The 15,870-nt window shown below is 46.9% G+C and overlaps 1 protein-coding gene across 1 annotated transcript in view; it reads left to right on the forward strand.

The window, feature by feature from the left end:
* NDUFA5 (NADH:ubiquinone oxidoreductase subunit A5) overlaps window positions 1–15,200 on the forward strand; it is a 155,607-nt gene extending 140,407 nt beyond the window's left edge. The window contains exon 5 of the mRNA XM_086936556.1: window positions 14,988–15,200. Within this exon, the coding sequence (XP_086792682.1) occupies window positions 14,988–15,089 (102 nt within the window). The 3' untranslated portion in view covers window positions 15,090–15,200. The remainder of the gene's footprint in view (window positions 1–14,987) is intronic.
* The last annotated feature ends 670 nt before the right edge of the window (window positions 15,201–15,870 follow it).

A 15,870-nucleotide genomic window follows, 5' to 3' on the forward strand; every position in this document is an offset into this window, starting at 1 on the left:
AATCCCTTGCAAAGCTAAGAAATTGGAAAAAAAACGCATTTTCCTCACATTTCTGTGGTGGAAAGTTCCGGAATCTGCGTGGATCAACAAATTTCCACCCACCCAGCGTTCCCCCAGGTCTCCCGAGAAAAATGGTATCCCACTTGCGTGGGTAGGCATACTGGCTGCGACAGGAAACAGCGCAAAACGCAACGTGGTCACAACTCAATTTTTCAGTGAAATTGTGCCCTCTTTTGGCAAAGAGACTACCTTTAGTTTTTGAACCCTAGCTCTGCCGGCACCTAGGGAAACCTAGCAAACCTATATATTTTTGAAAAGTAGACACCCAGGGGAATTCAGGATGGGGTGACTCGACTGCCTACCCCCAGGTTCTCTTACCCAGAATCCCTTGCAAAGCTAAGAAATTGGAAAAAAAAACGCATTTTCCTCACATTTCTGTGGTGGAAAGTTCCGGAATCTGCGTGGATCAACAAATTTCCACCCACCCAGCGTTCCCCCAGGTCTCCCGAGAAAAATGGTATCTCACTTGCGTGGGTAGGCATACTGGCTGCGACAGGAAACAGCGCAAAACGCAACGTGGTCACAACTCAATTTTTCAGTGAAATTGTGGTGCCCTCTTTGGGCAAAGAGACTACCTTTTGTTTTTGAACCCTAGCTCTGCCGGCACCTAGGGAAACCTAGCAAACCTATATATTTTTGAAAAGTAGACACCCAGGGGAATACAGGATGGGGTGACTCGACTGCCTACCCCCAGGTTCTCTTACCCAGAATCCCTTGCAAAGCTAAGAAATTGAAAAAAAAAACGCATTTTCCTCACATTTCTGTGGTGGAAAGTTCCGGAATCTGCGTGGATCAACAAATTTCCACCCACCCAGCGTTCCCCCAGGTCTCCCGAGAAAAATGGTATCTCACTTGCATGGGTAGGCATACTGGCTGCGACAGGAAACAGCGCAAAACGCAACGTGGTCACAACTCAATTTTTCAGTGAAATTGTGCCCTCTTTGGGCAAAGAGACTACCTTTTGTTTTTGAACCCTAGCTCTGCCGGCACCTAGGGAAACCTGGCAAACCTATATATTTTTGAAAAGTAGACACCCAGGGGAATTCAGGATGGGGTCACTCGACTGCCTACCCCCAGGTTCTCTTACCCAGAATCCCTTGCAAAGCTAAGAAATTGGAAAAAAAAACGCATTTTCCTCACATTTCTGTGGTGGAAAGTTCCGGAATCTGCGTGGATCAACAAATTTCCTCCGACCCAGCGTTCCCCCAGGTCTCCCGATAAAAATGGTACCTCACTTGCGTGGGTAGGCATAGTGGCTGCGAAAGGAAACGGTTCAAATTGTACGGTGGTGAATTTACAATACCAAATTGCAAAACAACCTTGATTTGTGGGGGGTGGCACCTGCGTTTTTGGCCCGGGGCTCGGTGGTTTTCTTTGGAAAGTACAAAACCCAAACAGTTCTGAAAAGTAGACCCCCGGGGGAGTCCAGGGAGGTATGGCATGCGTGGGTCCCCCAATGTTTTCCTACCCAGAAATCCCTGCAAACCACAAATTTAGGATAAAAAAAGTTTTCCATACATTTTTGCGTGGGATCGCCGTGTCGGCACAAATGTCCTACCACCCTGCGTTCCCCTTGTTCTCCCGAGTAAAATGATACCTCACTTGTGTGGGTGGGCCAAAGGCCTGTGTCTAAGGCAGAGGGGCTTAATTTGTAACACTGAAATACTACTTTTTCAAAATTCATTTTCGGACTGTTCTGCTTTGGGGCACCCACACAAGTGAGGTATCCTTTTACTGGGGAGAACAAGGGCAGCGCTGGGTGGTAGGACATTTTTGCCGGCACGGTGATCCCACGCAAAAAAGTTTGGAAAAGTGATTATTTTACCTAATTTTAAGGTTTGCAAGGTGTTCTGGGTAGGAAAACGTTCGGGGACCCACGCATGCCATACCTCCCTGGACTCCCCCGGGGGTCTACTTTTCAGAACTGTTTGGGTTTTGTACTTCCCAAAGAAAACCACCGAGCCCCGGGCCAAAAACGCAGGTGCCCCCCCCCCCCAAAAATCAAGGTTGTTTTGCAATTTGGTATTGTAAATTCACCACCGTACAATTTGAACCGTTTCCTGTTGCAGCCACTATGCCTACCCACGCAAGTGAGGTACCATTTTTATCGGGAGACCTGGGGGAACGCTGGGTGGGAGGAAATTTGTGTGAGCCCAGTGACGCCACGCTTTCCTACACAAAAAAAGTGTGTCAAAACTGACTTTTTCTGCAAAAATTGAGGTTTGCAAGGGATTCTGGGTAAAGGAACGTTGGAGGATCCACGCAAGCCATACCTCCTTGGAAGCCCCCGGGTGTCTACTTTTTAGAAATGTGTGGGTTTGGTAGGTTTTCCTACATGGCCGTCTCGCACGGGGCCAAAAACCCAGGTAACCCCTCTTTCAAAAGCTGGTGGGATCAATCCCACCAGCTTTTGCAAGAGGGGTTACCTGGGTTTTTGGCCCCGTGCGAGACGGCCATGTAGGAAAACCTACCAAACCCACACATTTCTAAAAAGTAGACACCCGGGGGCTTCCAAGGAGGTATGGCTTGCGTGGATCCTCCAACGTTCCTTTACCCAGAATCCCTTGCAAACCTCAATTTTTGCAGAAAAAGTCAGTTTTGACACACTTTTTTTGTGTGGGAAAGCGTGGCGTCACTGGGCTCACACAAATTTACTCCCACCCAGCGTTCCCCCAGGTCTCCCGATAAAAATGGTACCTCACTTGCGTGGGTAGGCATAGTGGCTGCAACAGGAAACGGTTCAAATTGTACGGTGGAGAATTAAGTTTTCAATTTGAGAGCGTGTGATTCAAGGAAATTGTGACAGACAATTTCAAGTTTGCAGGAGATTCTGTATAAAAATCAATAGAATTCACCAGAAAGACATGACCATATACTTCCATGGTTTAACAATAATAACTAAATTTAGTAAGTTATTTATAGCTATCATGTACACCGTAACAGAGTTACTCAAAAGTGAAACATTCAAGGCACGGCTAACTATTCCTCAAAGACACACACATACAGGTTGGATTTGGCACGAGGGCGAGTGATGGTTCAGTACATAAAATTTTACTAACAAGAACTTTCGAAAAATGAAATGCTCTGTCAATAAATAAATGCATAAAAACCAAACCAGTGACTCGCAACTCGTGAGCTGTAAAGCCACGACAAGGCACCAACCGTTTTACAGGCCATTCACGCGCCTTTCATACCTGATACAAACCAGACCATTGACACCATCCAGAAAGAACAGCAACACATTACAACAATCACAATAAGGGACAAGGTACATCCTACTTCAGAAAGAGATAAAAGACAAACATTACTGCACAGCCATCTAATCCGCAAGCACACACACATTCTGGTTGGATTTGGCAGGAGGGTGAGTGATGATTCAGTACATACAATTGTATTCGCAAGTAATTTCAAAAAAATGAAATACACTGCGTATAATTGAAAGTATGATAAACTGAACCACTGACTCACAGCTCGTGAGCTGTAAAGCCACGTCAAGGCACCAACCTCTTTACAGGCCATTCATACACCTTTCATACGTGTGACACATACAAAACATTCACACCGCCAGCCGCGGACCCATCACATTTCGACACTCGCACCAGCAGACAGCGCCATTCAAGGGCCCATCACTTTCACACGCCCAAATTTTTGACATTGCAACAACACAAAATGATGGACTGCGTGGAGTGTCACTCACCTAGCAGTGTGTGTAGTGACCAACAAAAAGTAACTACTCGCACACCGCTAGCCGAGCGCCAGTCCACCCATACCACCATCCAAGCACCAGACCATGCACACCGCCAGCCAAACACCACTCAGCGCGCACCGACAGCCAAGTACCACTCCACACACACCGCCAGCCAAGTACCACTCCACACACACCGCCAGCCAAGCACCACTCCATGCACAGACAGCCAAGTACCACTCCACACACACCACCAGCCAAGCACCACTCCACACACACCACCAGCCAAGCGCCACTCCACACACACCACCAGCCAAGCGCCACTCCACACACACCACCAGCCAAGCGCCACTCCACACACACCACCAGCCATGCGCCACTCCACGCACACCACCAGCCAAGCGCCACTCCACGCACACCACCAGCCAAGCGCCACTCCACGCACACCACCAGCCAAGCGCCACTCCACGCACACCACCAGCCAAGTACCACTCCACACACACCACCAGCCAAGCAACACTCCACGCACACTGCAAGCAAAGCGCCACTCCACACACACCGCCAGCCAAGCACCACTCCATGCACACCACCACTCCACACACACCGCCAGCCAAGCACCACTCCACACACACCGCCAGCCAAGCACCACTCCATGCACAGACAGCCAAGCCCCACTCCACGCACACCACCAGCCAAGCACCACTCCACACACACCTCCAGCCAAGCACCACTCCATGCACAGACAGCCAAGCCCCACTCCACGCACACCACCAGCCAAGCACCACTCCACACACACCTCCAGCCAAGCACCACTCCATGCACAGACAGCCAAGTACCACTCCACGCACACCACCAGCCAAGCACCACTCCACACACACCGCCAGCCAAGCACCACTCCATGCACAGACAGCCAAGCGCCACTCCACGCACACCACCAGCCAAGCACCACTCCACACACACCTCCAGCCAAGCACCACTCCATGCACAGACAGCCAAGTACCACTCCACGCACACCACCAGCCAAGCACCACTCCACACACACCGCCAGCCAAGCACCACTCCATGCACAGACAGCCAAGCGCCACTCCACGCACACCACCAGCCAAGCACCACTCCACACACACCTCCAGCCAAGCACCACTCCATGCACAGACAGCCAAGTACCACTCCACGCACACCGCAAGCCAAACGCCACTCCACACACACTGCCAGCCAAGCACCACTCCACACACACTGCCAGCCAAGCACCAGTCCACGCACACCGCCTGCCAAGCACCAGCCCACGCACACCGCCTGCCAAGCACCAGCCCACGCACACCGCCTGCCAAGCACCAGCCCACACACACCGCCTGCCAAGCACCAGCCCACGCACATCGCCAGCCAAGCGCCCATCCACACACACTGCCAGCCAAGCACCAGTCCAGACACACCACCAGTCAAGTGCCAGTCCATGCAGGCCTGCCAGCCAAACACCAGTCCATGCACGCCGCCAACCAAACACCAATCCATGCACACCGCCAAATAATTTTTTTTTAAAAACAAAGAAAGAAATTACAAACCATTTGGAACTAGATATAAAACTACAACTACAAACAGCGTTAACTAAAAAACAAAATACTAATGCCACAGATGCAACTGAATAACCAATAAAAAACATTACAGACCAGGCAGTACACCATTAGACTCACGGTAGCTCCCAAAATTTCTTTTGAGTGTGATACATTTTGAAACATCTGGGCATACAAAGCCCAGGATTAGAAGGACAATCAGCACAGTGCATACGAGTATCCTTCCGCACATCTCTTCGATAGCAGACTTTACATCTCTTACAGGGATTGTTTTTTCTGGGCGTGGCAGGAATGTAATCAGCAAAGTGGCGATCTCGCAATCTAGCCACTTCCTCCACCACTCCGACTCTAGGAACATGTGCCTGTTCCACAACAACAAGGCTGCCTATCACAGACTCCTGAAACTGAACAAAAGTCGACTTTGACGCAGGAGAACACTCCTTGAACACAACAAAAGCATTAAAAGTTGCTAAATTGAACAGATGGATGGCCAACTTCTTATACCAAATATAAGACTTACGAATAGCAGTGTAAGGTTCCAACCTCTGATCAACTCTGTCAACACCACCCATGTGCTTATTGTAGTCTACAATGCACACAGGTTTACGCACTTCAGCAACAGCACCCCAAACAGGCATAGATGTAGTACTTTCATCATGGATGGTACTCAGCATGTACACATCCCTCCTGTCGACAAATTTTACAGCTAGCAGTTCATCACTACGCAAGGCACTGCACTGTCCCCTCTGAAGCTTTTTACAAACAAGCTCTTTCGGATAACCTTTACGGTTAGAGCGGATTGTGCCACAGGCAAAAGTGTCTACTTTCAACAACTCCTTAAACAATGGCAAAGCAGTGTAGAAGTTATCAAGGTACAAATGGTGGCCTCTGTTAAACAGTCCTCTAGCAAGATCCCAGACAATTTTCTCTGCCACTCCAAAAGTGGACGGACAACCAGGGGGGTCAATAGTGGAATCCTTACCAGTGTACACACGTAAATTGGAGACATATCCTGTCCTACTCTCAGACAACATATACAGCTTAATTCCATAACGTGCCCTCTTGCTAGGAATGTACTGCTTAAAAAGTAAACGACCCTTGAACAAGACCAAAGACTCATCAATAGAAATTTCTTTGCCTGGAGAATAGATCTCTGAAAATCGATCTACAAAATGATCAATAACAGGCCTAATCTTAAAAAGGCGGTCATAGTCAGGGTGATCTCTTGGCAACGCCAAATCATTGTCAACGAAATGCAGCATCCGAAGCAAAAGTAAATACCTATCACGAGACATAACTGCAGGAAATATAGACGTTGCCATCAAGGGACTGGAAGACCAATATGAAGCCAGGGAAGGCTTCCTTATCAAGCCCATCAAAAAAGTCAAACCGAAAAACCTATTCATCTCATCCAGATTTGTGGGAGTCCAACGGGTAGCTCTAGAGTGGAGCCTAAGTTTGGCACTGTTCTTCCTCAAAAACTGTTCCGCATACAAATTAGTATGCTCAACAATCTCAGCCAAAAAGACATCATCCATGAACAACTTAAAAAACTGTATAGGCAAGAAATTCTCACAATCCACTTTACACCCTGCATAACCAGTAAAGTCAGACAACACCGGCTGCACCATTTTTGGATCAACCCAGAGTCCAGCACTTCCAATGGGAATGCTTGCAGCACCAGGCTGCAAGCCAGATGTCTCTTGCTGCATCAGCACATCATTCTCCTCCTCTACAACAGGCACTTCGTCCGCACTGAGAGTGGATTCATCATCCGATGATTCCATGTGGAGAGAAAACTCACTGCCTGAATCATCCTCTCCCTCAGACGCACTGTCAGTCTCATAATCCAGCTCAGAGGAAGATTCAAGAAGCAAACTAATCACCTGCTGAGCAGTCATTCTACGGCTAGCCATAATGCTAACTAAAAAAGATTATTTGTCAAACACGTGAACAACAAATCCTTTGAAAAAAAAGAAATAAACACAATGTTGCTTTATCTCACAGACCTATATACTCCAACACTATACCACTCACTTGACAGAAGCAGCTAGACTCAGCACCACCTACTCTGCACAGACACGAAAAGGATCAACAATATCCCACTAAAAAAGAAAAAGGTAAAAAAACAAATTACACATAAAACAACGCAAAAACATCGCAATTAATTTCATGCTCAGAACACAAACAGAAATACAGCCATTATGACAGCACTTACAAAAAAAGACATTTATGCATAACAATAATACTCATTTGAAGTAAACCCTACAAAAATGTTTTTCTTACCAAATAAATGCAAATACGCAAAACTGCAGAACAACCACTGCCAAAACCACAAACAGGAATCACAAGCTTTACACTACAATAAAAAGGAGAAGAAAAAACATTACAATCACATATTCAAATAATGCACCAGTCAACACACAATACACCAAAAAAGCTAAGGGGTAAGTGGGCCTAAGAGTATAAATAAAATATTCACCCCTTGCCCTTGAGGCCACCCCCCACACATGGCTTCATTGGTGCTCCAGTGGGCCAATACATTATCAAACATTCAATGTACCAAAATAAATTGCACCCTTTGGGGAGCAACCCTTGCCCAAGGGGCCTCTCCCCATACACATCCCTGGTGGTCTAGTGGCCAAATGGATACTGACCCTTGCCCTAGGGGTCACTTTCCTTCTAAACATCCCTGGTGGCCTAGTGGGCCCTACAAAAAACAAAAATACCGACGTGATCTGCCTACCCCAAGGGGGCAGACTGCCAGAAACATGCCCCCAAGGAGAGTGACCCTTGCACAAGGGGCCACTCCCTATAGAACGCAAAATCTGTGGTTCAGGCAGGCAGGAAAATACAAAATATAAGGGGGGCAGACACCATAGACATATTTGCACCCCTTGGGGAGTGAGCCTTGCCCAAAGGGGCCACTCCCCACACACATCCCTGGTGGTCTAGTGGGCCAAAATGGAAAGTGACCCTTGCCCAAGGGGACACTCTCCTTATAACCATCCCTGGTGGCCTAGTGGGCTACAAAAAACATAAAGCATGGCTTGATCTGCCCCCCCACGTGGGCAGACAGCCAAAAGCATGCCCCCAGGGGGAGTGATCCTTGCCCAAGGGGCCACTCCCCATACAGAGTAAAATTGGTGGTCCAGGGGGCTCAAAAATACATAAATATATGTCCTGCCCCTCCCCCCCCCCCAGGGGGCAGACACTGTAAAATTATATGCCCCCTTGGGGAGCGACCCTTGCCCAAGGGGCCACTCCCCACACACATCCCTGGTGGTCTAGTGGGCCAAAATGGAAAGTGACCCTTGCCCAAGGGGACACTCTTTATAACCATCCCTGGTGGCCTAGTGGGCTACAAAAAACAAAAAGCATGGCTTCATCAGCCCCCCCACGGGGGCAGACAGCCAAAAACATGCCCCCAAGGGGAGTGACCCTTGCCCAAGGGGCCACTCCCCGAACAATGTTGCATTGGTGGTCCAGTGGGCTACAAAAATCTAAAATATATCTCCTGCCCCCCCCCCCCGGGGGGGGGGCAAGCACAGTAAAATATTATGCACCCCCTGGGGGAGCGACCCTTGCTCAAGGGGCCGCTCCCCGAAACAGAAACCAATGAAAATACACAAAAATCGGAATATTCTGCATTCCTGCTGCACGACCGTGCAGCAGGAATGCAGAAAAGAGGCACCGGGGGGAAAGGCAAACCCTTTTCTGTCCCCCGGTGCCTCGCAAAGAAAGTTCGATGCAGCGAGATCGCTGTACGTACCTGTTTCCCCACCGAGGCGCAGCTTGGAAATGGCGGCCACCGGTGGGGAAACAGAAAGTAAACAAGTGCCGACGTCAGCGCGGCTCGCGCGCTGACGTCATCGGTGACGTAGGAGGGGGCGGGTGGGGGAGGCACGGGAAGGTCTTCCCCTGCCTCCCGCGGTAAAAAAAAAAAGATCGCGGACACACGGGTGGAGCTGCAGCCCTCCTCCCGCAGGTAGGCGCCATGACGGCCGAGAGCCGTCATCAGCACACGAGCGCCGTGTGCCATGACGGCTCCCGGCCGTCATCAGCATCGAAGGGGTTAAACAAAGACAAATCATCCCTGGTTCCGTCCAGAAAGGCACGTTTCCTGGGAGCCATCCTGGACACAAAACTCACAAAGGCTTTCCCAACCCTGGAAAGGAGGGAAAAACTACAGACCTTGGCTCGGGACTTACAAAAAAGGTGTCTTTCAGTACGCCGCTACAAATCTCTGCTGGGGGTAATTTCATCATGCATACCTCTGATTCCTCACTGCAAACTGAGAATGCGTCCACTGCAGGAACAACTGGACATCCAATGGAAACCGATTCACGGCTCATTCGACGACAGGGTGACCGTCACTCCAATGATGAGAACAGCGGCCTTATGGTGGACATATCAGAGAAACTTGTCCCAAGGTCTATCCTTCGTAAGCGATCCGTCTCCTCAAGTAGTAACAACAGACGCGTCATTGGAGGGTTGGGGAGCAATGATGCAAGATCTACATGTCAGTGGCCATTGGTCTCCTCACAATCAACGGCTCCACATCAATCTATTGGAACTAAGAGCGATAAAATTAGCTCTACAAGCCTTTCTTCCTCGCCTACAAGGTTCACAAGTGCTCATCAGAGCGGACAACACCACGGCCATGCATTATGTGAACAAGGAAGGAGGAACCAGATCTCTTCTGTTGCAGGAAGCTCAACAGATCTGGGAATGGGCGATCCTTCACGGGATATCGCTGAAGGCAGAATACTTGCCAGGAGTTCTAAACGAGAACGCCGACAGGTTGAGCAGGTTATCTTCAGTCAGTCACGAGTGGGAGTTGAACCAGCGAATTCTAGAAGAGGTCTTCAGCCAGTGGGGCAGACCAGCAGTGGATCTCTTTGCCACACCGACCAACAAGAAATGCCGGTCTTATGCAAGCAGGCTTCACCACCGAGGATCATTGGGGAATACGCTTTCGATAGCCTGGTCAAGGACATTTGTCTACGCCTTTCCCCCCATCCCTCTGATCCTGCGGCTCATCAGGAAGATCAAGGTGGAACCATGCAGGATGATCTTGATAGCCCCTGCTTGGCCGAGACAGTTCTGGTACACGGAACTCCATCTGTTGTCGCTAGCTCCTCCTCTTCCCTTGAGGACTATTCCAGATCTCCTCACAATGTTCGAAGACAGGTGTGGCACCCAGATCCACAGTCATTACACCTGGCAGCATGGCTCCTGAGCAGTGAGAATTTATGAATCTCCCCATCTCAAACGAAATTAAGGAAGTCCTCTCCCAAGCGAGGGCTCCTTCCACGAACAGGACTTACCGCTTTAAATGGAAGAGATTTTGTATTTGGTGCAGGAGAGGAGGAGTTGACCCCTTTGCTTCAAAGCCTCATCAGCTTCTACCTTATCTTCTGTCCCTGGTTAAGTCGGGGCTGGCCCATTCTTCCATAAAGGTTCATTTGGCAACTATTTAAAGATACAGACGGTCTGGGTCTGGACCTTCGTTGTGGTCTTCCAGGATTGTTAAACAATTTCTTAAGGGCTTGTTCCGGGTCTATCCACCAGTGAGGCCTCCGCCTCCTACTTGGCACCTAAATCTAGTCCTCACTCAACTCATGAAAAACCCATTTGAACCAATTCATCATTCTGACATTAAGTTCCTTTCATGGAAATTGGCTCCTTCTCACCCTTACGGCAAGACGTATTGGAGAAATGCAGGCTCTTACAATCCAGGAGCCTTTCCTATAATTTAAAAGGAACACTGTTATCCTGAGAACTAACCCTAGGTTCATACCCAAGATACCCTCAGACTTCCACTTGAACGAGCAGGTTATTCTGAAAGCGTTCTTTCCTCAGAGACTCCCATTCCGACGACGGGGAATGATACAAAAGCATGGGAATCTATGAAAGTTACCAATACTGAGGAACCAAAGTTACAAGTAACTTGTTTTCTTCTTTATTCAAATATTTTCTTTTAAAATTCATTGAGTTTAGGCAATCCAGCCAACGCTTTTCATTCCCATACAGGGACCTTCCTCCGGGAAAACAAAATGTCACATGTAAGAGTACACTTCGAAAGGGATATCAGCAAATGGTTATTATTGGTAGTTGTTTAAAAAACGGTGGCTCTTCACAAGAAGCATTATACTCCTGTATAATCCTGTGTTTTGCAGGAAAACCTTCCCCCAGATATCTAGCAAGAGGGGGTCCAAATACGGTGAAGCAGCCCTGCCGGACAAAATCAACAACCAAGTAGTAGCTGTTTGTAACAGAAAGGACTCCCAATCAATATCTTGAGAAAAGGAAGGGGTCCAACCGTAATAAGGTGACCCCCACAGGAAGAAGTCAACGACCCGGTAATAACTGTAAAGACCACCCAGGACACTCCAAAAATGGAAGGTGTCTTAAATCAATATGGCCGAACTGAGGCAGAGATCAGTTGGAGAGTTGAAATGTGGTGCCTCTTATTGTATCTACGCATCACTAAGAACTGTCCAAAAAAGTTAATCTTCTTAAGGTATAGTGTATTTCACCATGACCCAAATGTGTAATAACTAAAAAAGAGGGATTCCTCCACGGTGCATAAAGATCCGTCCTTCTTCCTCATATTCAGACGATCTGAAAGTACTCCAGTCTGGAACCCGCCCAAAAAGCTTTATAAGCCATGGCAACCCTGGACGTAAGAGCCCTAAAAACTAGGGATCAAAGCCTGCTAAAGACATAACAAATCTAACCCAGCAAGGAAGGGTGGCTGAAGAAGCTGACTTATGTTTTCTTTTATAGGAAATGAGGATGTAGGAATGAGCGGGTGTTTGGAGATCAAAAGCCTGTTGTTCATACACTTTAAGACATTGTCCAACATAGAGTTTGGGTTGGTCCAGGAAATAAAGGTAAAACACTGTTTAAATTAGTCTTTGTACGTTTAACTGTCAACATCACCCCAGTAGGACTGTATTAGCAAGAGGGAACATCCAAAGCTTTAACATCCGACATTCGTTTAATAGAGATGAGGCATAACAACATAGTACGTTTTAGAGAAAGATCTGCATTGTCAGCAAGAAAGTAAACAAATCCAGTCAACATTAACATGCCACGGTTTGTCATAATTTGGAAGAGGAGGATTAGAAAATGATACTCCCTTTAAAAGATGAGATGTGCTGGTGCTCTCCCACTGGTTTGGCATTGGTGTGGGGATGATTCTTGGAGATCACCGATCTGTACATGTTGATGGCCCTATATGACTTACTTCCACTAGCGTCAGCTGGCAAAAAATTAACAATATAAATGGTATCGGCTTAAAAGGGTTTGAGACATTTTCTCAAACAGCTTGACCATAAAGCCTAAGCAGACTTTTAAGCTTTGGCGGTTCTTGGAGCCCAGGCCTTGCTAATGAATTCCGAAGCTTCTGGCGAAATGAGACTGATAGATTGGCTGGGCCTGCATTTATCCAAGCAAAGAGATTGAGGGAGTTGTCGAGAACTAGTTGGTGAGGATGGCCCAAGGAGTCGAGAAGAAGATTGGTAAGAGATGGGAGTAGGACAGGTAAGTCTATAGCCAGTTCGAGAAGAGGGGGAACCATACATGTGATTGTAAGAATTGGGTCACTGTTACCAAAGTAGCTTTTGACATCTGACCTGAGCAAGAACCCTGCTGATCATAAGAAAAGGAAGAAACGCATAAGTGACTGAAAGGAACCAGTTCTGTGAGAAAGCATCTGTAGAGCTAGAGGATCTGGACACCAGATGAAAAAAACGGTGATTGGGAGTTAAGACAGGAAGCAAAAAGATCAATGCTGAAAGAACCCAGCTTGTGAAACAGAGACCAAACACTGAGGGATGAAGTCTGCAATCGCTGGAGTTCCACAGATGATGGGAGTGCCAGTCTGCTATTTAATTGAGACTGCCCGGTAAGTATTCTGCCCAGACTGAGATCTTGTTGACCAGGCAAAATTCCCAAAAACTTTTTGCTGATAGTTTTGTCTATAAAACTGGATCTGGGGTCTTTAACATTGGGATTGTTATTCAAATACTATTAGATGAAGCATAATTCCACGATGACGTTGTATAATTAGAGTTCAGTAACTTTTCCCATTTCAGCCCGTAATATGTGATCTATCAGCCTCATGCTATTTTATTTATGTTGCATGCATTTTACCACCAGGGGCCGTACTACACTGAGTGCCCTAGGCAAAATACAAAAGTTTGTAGGATATTCCCAGAGCAGCTCTCGGTCTAAAAAACTGCTAGCCTTCTTGCCGCACGAACTGATCTCTCTGAGAGAGATACAGAATTAGTGGACCTGCAGTTAAACTAGTGCTAACCAACTGGAAAGACACAAACAAAACTAGCTACAAAGGATGGATCAGCTGGGTCACTCACCTCAGAGGAGCCGACCGCATGGCGCTGCAGTACTCGCCTTGGAAAGCGTCCTCAAGGGGACTGTGGGAAGCTCTGGACAGGTGCCTAGACCCCTACACACCTCAATAATCAACTGGCCCTCACTTCCATTGTACCGACCCACAGCCCAAAGGCACAGCACAAGCCAGGACCTGGGTGGGCTCGAAGAATAACTCAATAACCTCGATTTGGGATAAAGCGAAATGCAGTAGATATAACGGATGCTAATGTTAAACCAAGAAAGTGTACCTCTCTATATGCCTGTCCTATCCCCCTTTTTTCTTTCATCTCTAACTTTTCTGTCCTTTCCTCCTTACATCTCCTTCTCTATCAAAATCTAACCAGCAAGAGAGTCACCACATATACAGCATTGTACGAGTGGCCTATGCCAGGTGTGGCTAACCCTGCACAGTATTTGTGAATGTATACAGTATATACAAATATTAATAATAAAAAAAATGCTAGCTTCTCGAAAAATGTTGTTAAAATTGTTTTAAAATCCCCAAACTCCAACAAGACCTATTGCTGTTTTGAGCTACGAACAAATTCTAATCTCCCTGAACTACTTCGCAATTTCTCCAGGCTGCCATGTGCCCTCTTGCCTTAACTGACTATTGACTGACAATTTTGTGATTTTTCTCGCTCCTTGGAGAATTCCGTTTGAATTGCAGTCAAGTTAAACCTGAAAAATACAAGCTCAGGACTCTTAAGAATATTCCATTTAATATTTTCCAGAGTTTACTCTTTAATTACCACTCTACCCTAAACTGATGTTAATGCATCTCACTCTTTCGAAATGGAAACTATGCATGGACGATTTACCAAATAGGCTCCTTGGTATTCGAGCGGAACTTAATCTAATCTAAGTGGTTCATATCTGTCCAATTATGGGTTACATCATAATGCTCCATTCCTGGTTAAAATCATGAAAAGGGTTGTTGCTTCTCAGTTAGAGGAACATTAGGGACCCTTCTAAAGAACATCATCCAGCCTCTAGGGCACATTCACTGGGAGCATTTGTGAAATTTGGTGTCTTAATTGAAATTCAGTAATCAGAGGATTATTATTTTTTGCATGTTAATAAAATCACTGTATGCATTGAGTGTGGCACACTTAATCTGAGCCCCAATGAGGGTGTTCTGTTCTTGTACATATTAGTCAAGTATTGAGGTATGGTGGACTGTTTTTTTTTAAAACTCATTTCTAAGAAATGCATTCTAAAAATAAAAGTGCATTAAATTTATTTCATATTCATGATTTTGTCAACAGGCTGAGCATGAACTCTCATTGGCACGACAAATGAAAGAATGGAAACCCTGGGAGCCCCTAATTGAAGAACCTCCAGCTAACCAGTGGAAGTGGCCGATCTAAATTCAGTGTGCAAGATTCATGTATATATGTATTGGTTAAACTGTACTGGTGCGACCATAGAAACCCATTAATGTGGTTCATTCTTCGAAATAAAAACATAAACAGATGTTTGCTTTTGTTGTGGCTGGACCTTTTTCCATTTAAACTTTGTTAAGCAAGCATAATATTTATTTCTATATCGGTGTGTGAAGGTATAGTGCTTTCTCACAAAATGCCTGTCCTCACATGTTTGATTTGTCATCTTTGGTCGCTTGGAGGTACACTGTTAGGCACAAAGGTAGGTCTCTTTCTGTGCTTAGGTGATGCCACCGAATTGTGAGAGTTTCTGGGCTCAATAGTAAGATACCCTAGCCTAGACTGTAAGGCTTTGGTACCCCTGGCTAAAAAATCAGAAAGTAAACTGGTATAGGTGCACTCTGGGTTCTGATGAATAGTGAAGCTGATGAGCCCTGTATGACTGGACTGGCACCAGGAGAAGCCGGGGGTACTCTGGATGAAATTTTGGAGAGACTTTGTAGGTTACACCCTAGCTTGGTAGGACCTCTTGTGGCTCCTGCGTGGTTGCTGGAAGTCAGGATGAAAGGGATAAACAGCAAACGCAAGTCGGTGTGCAGTAAACCATGTAAGAGCACAGTTCAAAAGCAGCAATTCTTTGTTTTAGGGTCTAAACCTCTGGCTGGTCGTCCATCAGTGAGTGTGGATAGAACCCCACCCCTCCTCATTCCTTTCGGTTTGGTGAAGCAGGATTTCCCCCAGGGTGTTTAAGTACAGGTGGGTGTGA

This window comes from Lissotriton vulgaris, chromosome 1_1 (genome assembly GCF_964263255.1).
Source record: "Lissotriton vulgaris chromosome 1_1, aLisVul1.2, whole genome shotgun sequence".
Classification (NCBI taxonomy): Eukaryota; Metazoa; Chordata; class Amphibia; order Caudata; family Salamandridae; genus Lissotriton; species Lissotriton vulgaris.